The sequence below is a fragment of the Schistosoma mansoni genome, chromosome 5, assembly GCF_000237925.1.
Source record: "Schistosoma mansoni strain Puerto Rico chromosome 5, complete genome".
NCBI classification, from domain to species: Eukaryota; Metazoa; Platyhelminthes; class Trematoda; order Strigeidida; family Schistosomatidae; genus Schistosoma; species Schistosoma mansoni.
The window spans coordinates 2,828,191-2,836,641 of record NC_031499.1 but is presented as its reverse complement, the minus strand read 5'-3'; the positions used below and the strand labels follow the sequence as shown (position 1 = coordinate 2,836,641).

General features: G+C 33.8%; 1 protein-coding gene across 1 annotated transcript in view; it reads left to right on the top strand.

Moving 5' to 3' along the window:
- Nucleotides 1-6,147: 6,147 nt before the first annotated feature.
- The window catches only part of Smp_153440 (neuropilin (nrp) and tolloid (tll)-like), a gene marked incomplete at both ends in the record, with an annotated part of 54,443 nt that continues 52,139 nt past the window's right edge, over nucleotides 6,148-8,451 (top strand). The window contains one exon of the mRNA XM_018797626.1: nucleotides 6,148-6,188. Within this exon, the coding sequence (XP_018652649.1) occupies nucleotides 6,148-6,188 (41 nt within the window). The remainder of the gene's footprint in view (nucleotides 6,189-8,451) is intronic.

Sequence of the window (8,451 nt, the reverse complement as noted above, 5' to 3'; positions counted from 1 at the left end):
TCTCATACACTGCAAATACCACAAAATAATTTGATAAGAGATGAATGAAAAAGATTGATATATTTGTGTAGGTTTCAATCAAACCTTTAACTGGAGCCATGAATTTCTGTAATATCTCAAATTACTCACAGACTATTCATCAGTAGACTTATTCATCCACTACTGTAGTGAACGAGAACACCGGTTAGGAAAACCAAATGTATTTGAATACAAAATTGCAGAATCACAGTAAAATCTGAGAACCACAAAGTAAATACTTCATTTACAAAGTGTCAATCAGTTGTCTCAAACTTGATTATTCCTTCGTTTCCGTCCGGCTGATGAGTCCCAAATAAGACAAAAAGCAAATTCTGGATTCCACTGCTAGCCACTATCCATCTCTGCTTAGGATGCTTGTGAATGAAGGCAATATCGAGGCGATACGCACAGTATGCACATATGCCAATTAGAGACTGACCAGTTGCAGTCTTAAACATCAATGGGAAGATTTAATCAAACAATACTAAGTGAATTTATACCCTAAATTATTCGGATAGATCCTTAAACTGAGTTTTCATTACACCTGATTTGTCCAGCAATATAATACAGTCTAGTCTTTCATACATTCTTTGACAAGTTTCCTAGATTACAACTAATTAACTAATTAGATTACTTTATTGAAATCATCAATCGATCTATAATAGAACACCGTTAAAAAACTGAGAATACTTGACGGTTGTTTCGTCCAAGTATGAGACCACTCATTAGTACTCATCCACGATCCAGAGGTCTAAATGTTAAGTGTTCGAGTTTTCAAATAAAATCAATAATATTAACTGGATTCAAAGTCACAATGAAAAAAAAACGAAATGATATTCTTACAAGGTACGTTTGAATATCATTCATTAAATAATACCTCATGGTTATTACTTGTGATCCGACATTCGACCTCATAGCTGAATGAAAGGTTGAAATCCTGTCAGATAAGAGGAATCTAGGTATTTACTGAGATATAGAAATATATATGAAGATCATAATTGAAATATGAAATAAGGAAGAATAGAAATGCATCCGGTTATCAAATGAATGATGAGAAATATTTAATGAGACAATTATATAAGAACTAGAGGGTTCTGTGTTACATCAGTAGTAGTATTAGTAGTGTGATGTGTGCTGTTGATGTCTACAGATACAATTGGTATGTATCATCAATCGAAAGTAAAGTGCCTGGTAGAAGAAGATTAAGAAGGTCGAAGAGAAGAGAACGAGAACAGAGGATGATGTATGGGAAAACGAAGGATCAGTCAAGTCTGAGATGATTGATTGATATTTTGCAAATCCAGTATTTACTGTATGGTTCACAGATTTTACTAAGTGATTCTGTAATTTTGTGTTCAAATACATTCGATTGTCTTCGTCTGTATCCTCGTTCACTACAATGGTAGTAACAGTATTGGAAAAACTAAATGATTAAAATACTTGTGAATTAAGGCTATATCGAGGCAATACACAAAGTATGCACATATGGCCAATAAGAGACTGATCGATTGCAGTCTTAAACATCAATGGGAAGATTCAAACAAACAATACTAAGTGAATTTAAACTTCACCCCATTGCACAAACATGTGGCTATCAGTACTCAGTAGCTGAGTGGATAACACGATGACGTTTGAAGATGAAGATTGAACATCAACTTTGAGATGCAGGTACATTCAGCTGATGAGTTCCAAATATGACTTGACGCGCCTCCTGGATTCCATTGCTATCCACTATCGATCTTTGCTTAAATAGATAAACATTGCTTTTTGTATTTTCATCATGAGTGATAAAATACCGTCCTCAGTTTTTATTAATTGACCTAAGAATCAAACCAATAAAATTAGTGAACTAAATATCTATTTCCCCAACATTCTTAGCATTAGCTCAACACTTACTTCATCCTCCCCTTTCAATCAACATGATCTAATGATTTAAAACAAAACAAAAAAACTGTATGTCAGAAAATGTGTTAATTCCCATTGCAACTAGCTGATATGACTTGTGATTGTTCATTGATGGGATATTTATATATATGACAGAATACATAGTATTTAGGTACGCATATATATGTGTTCGGATGTAGTACTGTGGATATATGTTTGATATATGAAAGTATTTATGTAAATTATGATTAATTCCTTATACTGATCTGTGACATCATTTGGTTTAATCTGAGAGAGATACATCAGTCTCATTATTTTCTTTACTATTATTCTGCCTGTAAACATTCTTTCATATTTGTTAAATAGTCTATTTGAAATACTATAATAACAGGTCATATTGTAGATATATATTTATAATCCATTAGGCTTTTCTTAATAATTAGGTAGGAAAAAAGCACATATAGTTTTTTAACTCTAAATAGATAAAAGAAGATAGATAGGAGGAAGAAGAAGAAGAAGGAAAGGGATAAGAAGAGATTGAAACACTTGAGAAGAATATAGATGAGTGCCCACTCATTCATTAGACAACAATCAAATTAAACTTAGAACCAACTGATCAGCTGATTGATTTGGATTAATCCTTATTGAATGAAAATGAAAGAAAAACAAACAAACAAACAAATCAACAGCTGAGAAACAAACGTTTACATATATTCATTTGCTTCAGGCTGTAAATTATGTATTTTATCATATTTAAAGTATTAATGGAAATGTGAATATGTGAAGTTATCATAATGATACATAGTTGTTTGGGTCTTGTGAAAAAAATATGGTGAAACTCATGTTTTCTTCAGTTACAATAGGTGTTGAGTTTTATCAAGAATGGTTTTTTCTTTTTGAAATTCCACTATAAATGACTAGTTCCTGGTCTCAGTCAGTATCGAGCTGTAATGAGTAGTGAAAACCCATTGGAATGATAGCTATATAGTTTCATTGCCCCCAAATGCCCTGGTATGGCCGAGAGTGGGGAGAGTCCGCTCTCCCTCTCGAAATACTCTCACATGACCACGCGTATATAGCCTCTGCAACGGAAGTCCTACTCACTGCCATCTCGTGGCATTACTGTTGTTTACGAAATTGAGAGGACGAAATTCGAATGTCCGGCGCTCTAACCGGGTTGTTGGACACGGCGCGTCCACCTAGAGGAGTTGGAAAAGCCTGATTCCAAACCAATGGTGCACATGGGCTCCAGTATTTTGAGGGAACAAATGGCGTATGAATCAATCGTTGGTCACCGACTACCATGGGACTGCATCTCCTCACGATGCTCCACTGCCTTGTGGATCAGATCTTTAGGTCGAAGGTTCCGGGTGTGGCTCCCTAAGAAAACCACCTGCTTCAGTTTGGGCATCTGGGCAGTATCACAGCCCTCACACAAATCGAATGAGATTTGCGCGGCGCATATGTATTCGGTGCCCCTTTGTTCCAATATTTATGTGTTTAAATATATATATATATATATATATATATATATATATATATAGTTTCATTAAAGGTGCTTTGTAATGTTAGGTAAATATAGTCAACCAATGAGAAGTCGTCTATCCAAGTTGTATATTAGTTTATATGTGTAAAAATTTTAATATCTGAAGTGTTTAAAGCGATTGCTTTCACCCCCAACCCTCTAACACTCAGACCAATTTTACAGTCAAAGACGTTACTAGTGATATGTGCGTTGTTTTATTTATTATCAATTTTTGAGTAAAATATTTGGTTTTCCAATGGAATATACATGGTTTCTTTAATGATTCTTAAGTTTATATCAGTTCATGATAAAAACTAAACTAAACTAAGAGGGAAGTATCTAGACGAAATTCTTGGATTAGTAACAATGAGAGTGGGGATTTGTGGAGATTGTAGTAATTTTTGCAGTTGAATTCATGGGTCGATCCAAGTTAGACCACCATTGAAAACCTGGAATCACTGGATGGCAGTTTCATCCTCCTATAGAACTACTCAGCAGCGCTCATCCACGATACCTCACTCGAACCAAGAACATTCCGTCTCACATGTGAACATTAAACCTATAGACCACTGAGCTCGTATCCAACGATGTTAATGTATAACTTTAATCGATCCCTTCATCCATCTTAGGGCGAGATGGCCGTCCAACACTTCCAGGTTTTCGGTGGATCTACTCGTAAATCCAACTCTTTGTAATAATCATCTATTCGTCATTGATTAACTTCTATATGGGTTTCAGCAGAGTAACGTTTTCTAGGCTGAGTGACCTAATCGCAAATCCTTGATTTTCTTTCTGAATAACATTATTGGCTAGCAGTGGAATCCAGAATGTGCATTTTGTCTTATTTGGGACTCGTTAGCTGGAGGTACCTGCGTTCTGGATTCCGCTGATAGCCACCATCCATCTTTTCTTATAAAGCTCATAAGTTAAGGCACTCCTCACAGGATGCACATACGCCAATAAGAGATTGATCCATTGCAGTTCTAAATAATAATGGGAAGACAAAAGCAAATGATACCAAGTGAATTTAAACTTCATCACATTGTACAAGTAGATGACTATCAGGACTCAGTAGTTAAGTGGATAACGCGATGACGTTTACAGCGAATGGTATTAAGTTCGAATTCTGGAGTGAACATCAACTCTGAGATTCAGTTAACGAGTCTCAAATAGGATGAAACTCGCATCCTAGATTCTATTGCTAGCCACCATCCATCTTTGCTTATAAAAGAATATATTGTTACCGAATCAACTATATACTAAACAAATTATCCGAAGCATCATTTGAAGCACTGATATACTTATGTATTTTTCTTGTATACCGATGTGTGCGTGAGTGTTTCGGTAGATCAATTTTGTTTTGTTTCCTTTTGTATATCGAAAATATTCAATGATGAAAATTTCCCTAGTGACATAATATATTTCTTCTAAAAAAAGATTCATACAGTCAAAGCAGACGCCAATAAAAAAACGTATTTAACAATAAATTAAATCTATTCATCGCTGTCATAGTTTCAAAAGTTTTCTAGTTAAGAATAATAAAAATCTTTGGAAAAAAATATCAAGGGTAAAAAGAATAAAAGGTTGAAGTTATCTGGGATGCTTTCAATGTTCCACACGTGTATTGCATCTGGCATTTTTGTAAAATCATTTCTTTGTACATTCAAAAAGAATAGATGTTGTGTGTTGAGAAAGATTTCAGTGAAAGCAATTCGACTGATCTACAAGTTTTTGTTATGATTGTAGCATGATTGTATCGCTTTTCGGCTCTCTGAGCTAAGATCATGTGTAGTAATATCTGAACATACTGGGTGAAAAACATAAATGAGTTGGATGCTAGGACTAGAAATAAAATATCAGGAGGTTACAAAGCAGTGTGAAGAATAAGGATTATAATTTATAATTGATGATTAGGGTTAGAAATTAGGTTTACGGTTTTTCATTACGAATTGACATCAGCTAAATTGCCAAAAGAGTGAATGAGTTTCACGCCAAAATCCGAAACCTTTTATCTTAAATCTAATTGGTTCGTCCACAAATTATAGTCTGGCCAAATATTCACTGTAAGTTACCTTCTGATATTCACTAAATGAAAGGAAGAATTAGTTGAAAGTGATAGACTCAACATATTATGCGAACAATATGATTAATAACCTTAGCTTAAATGTGTTTATATGGCAAATAGTTGGGTTATTTTATTATCAGTACGTTGTAATCTACTACATTTCAATATTCAATGTTATTTCAAGTTTTCAATTATGATTATAGATTATTTGGTGTCAAAGAAAAGTTATTACTTATTTAAAACAAAATTCTATACAACATATACAATTTTCATTAAATGGATCATGATTTTATTTGAAGGGTTTATGGAGGTGGTATGAGTGGTCAAATTTTTATGATACGTATATATTAGTTAAGTTAATAGTGACTAAACTTGAAGAAGAGTTACTGAAGTTCTAGTAAGAAGATCTGACAGGTGGATTTGAACCATTTTACAAATGAAACAGTTAGCACCCATGATATCGGGTATCTTGATTTATATCATTAGACAGAAACTTACTGATTTGAAATTAACTGGGTTATTGTAGGATCTTTGTTTTGTTGGTTAAGACAATGGTATGTCCGTGTGTACACAGCGCTAGGTAGTCCCTGACTAAAACGAAATAATTGTTTATTACTTCCTGGTTTTTAATGGTACTAAGACAGATCAATATTGGATGAATACGACATATGATGTTTTAAAGATTAAGCACTCTATGTAAGTTCTGAAAGTTTTGGTACCGACCTGTAGTACGCTTGCTGACAATACGTGATTGTCTGAATCTATAATGGATGATTATTAATTAACCATGAATATAAATTCTACGTATGATTACGTTTGGTTTACCTGGCCTAACATTATTTCGGCGACTGCGGTAATAAAAGCCTAATCCGAATTGAATTAAAAAAGCTTATTTTGAACATTCATTTATGCAAACAGATGGTAAGGAATATAATATGAAGAATGACTTCTAAGCCTGCTCAATTCCATTAAAATGTAATTCAACGTTTCCAAGCATGTTATATACAAGCAAATATATAGACGCATACGCGCGATTATACATACAGGCTCAAGATAACATATATCAACTACAATATTAATTGGAAGATTAGAATAATTCCAAAGTTAACAATGCTAGCTATTACATGTCACTCAAAGTTGAAACATTCTATGATAGAACGAGTTACGCATCCTATCCTTACAAGCTTCTACTGGCTGTTTAACATAGGTCGGTTCGTGATCTCAATAAGTTCTTATTACTGATCAAGTTTATTGACCTAAAAAGCTCTCATCTCGAAACAGGTATTATATATATATATATATATATATATATATATATATATATATATATATAACACCGTTGGATGATGGTTCAGTGGTCTAGAGATTAGGCATTTGCACACGCGACCGGTTGGTCCTGGGTTCGAGTTCAGAGAGCGGGATCGTAGATGAGCACTATTGAGGAGTCACATACATATCAGAAAAGCTTTAAGGCAGTTTGTATGTTGAAAACTTTCTTTATACAAAAGTATTCATTCATACACACATATCCAAATAGATTACAACTGAAAGCTTTCATATCATCATTTTAATTGAATATACATATGTACGTGTGTGTATTTGTGTTGAAGTCAAGCATGAAGGTGGCGTGCAGTAAATAGTTTATCATTATTAGATATAATTTAACCAAATTGAAATCACCTACTTCCTCCGTTTAATGAAGAGGTCAAAATAGAAGCAGCTGTCTCAATATTAATAATAATAATAATCTAAGGAGTTTAATAATAAATTTAGTTTTTCCATTATAGCAAGATCATTTTGAGCTCATTATGATCTAAGCAGAATGATGATGGTGATAATAATCATAATTGTAATAGAATAGTAGAATAAGGGTGAATAATTAATTAGAATTCATCATTCAAGACGATAGTTCCTTGTTTGACCTGAAACTATTCAACGAATATAATATGATATAGTTTATAAGTAAATAAACATTCATTCATATGGTTCATATAGTTTATTCAGTGAATTAAAACTAAATGAAAATAAGATAATTAATTTCTATGAAGACAGTTTCTTTAAAGAACTGAGTTAAATTAGGGTGATAACTGATATCTATCTATCTATCTATCTGTGACAGTGAACCGAGGTCATTTATATTTGATTGATGTAAAAAGTAACCTCCTCTTTCGATACTAAACATATCCTTTACTTTCTAGTTCTAACTAGCTCAATATCCAATTAAAAAAAGAGTTCTTTTTTGAGTTCTGACAACTATCTAAAACCAATGATGTTATGCCGTGTTATGTATGGTCATCAATGTTAGTGTCCACATTGAAAAATAATTGACTGAAACTGATCAACACTTAAGGTACAAGATAAATATAACAATGGCTAATAATACATGGTAAATCATTATGAGAAATAAATTAACTTAGTATTGTTTGTTTGAATGTTCCCATCGATGTGTTAGGGCTGCAACTGGTGAGTCTCTAATTGGCATATGTGCATACTGTGCGTATTGCCTCGATATTGTAGCCTGAATTGACAAACATTATAAACAAAGATGGATAGTGGCTAGCAGTGGAATTCAGGACGCGCTTTTCGTCCTATTTGGGACTCGTCAGCTGGATGCACCTGCATTTCAGAGTTGATGTTCACTCTGGGACTCAAACCAAGTACCTTTCGCTTCAAACACCATCGCGTTATCCACTCGGCCACTTGCTTGTGATGACTAGTCTCAAATAAGAGAAAATGCGCCTCCTGGATTCCATCTTTGTTTATAACGCTTGTGAATTAAGGCTATATCGAGGCAATACACACAGTATGCACATATGTCAATAAGAGACTGAGCTATTGTATGCTCTAGACGGGCGAGCAGAAATTCCATTAGACTATACTTATTGAACCCCATTACTTTCTCCAATCTTTTTAAGACGAGGACTAACATCTATAGTATTGTCAACATCACCGATGTATA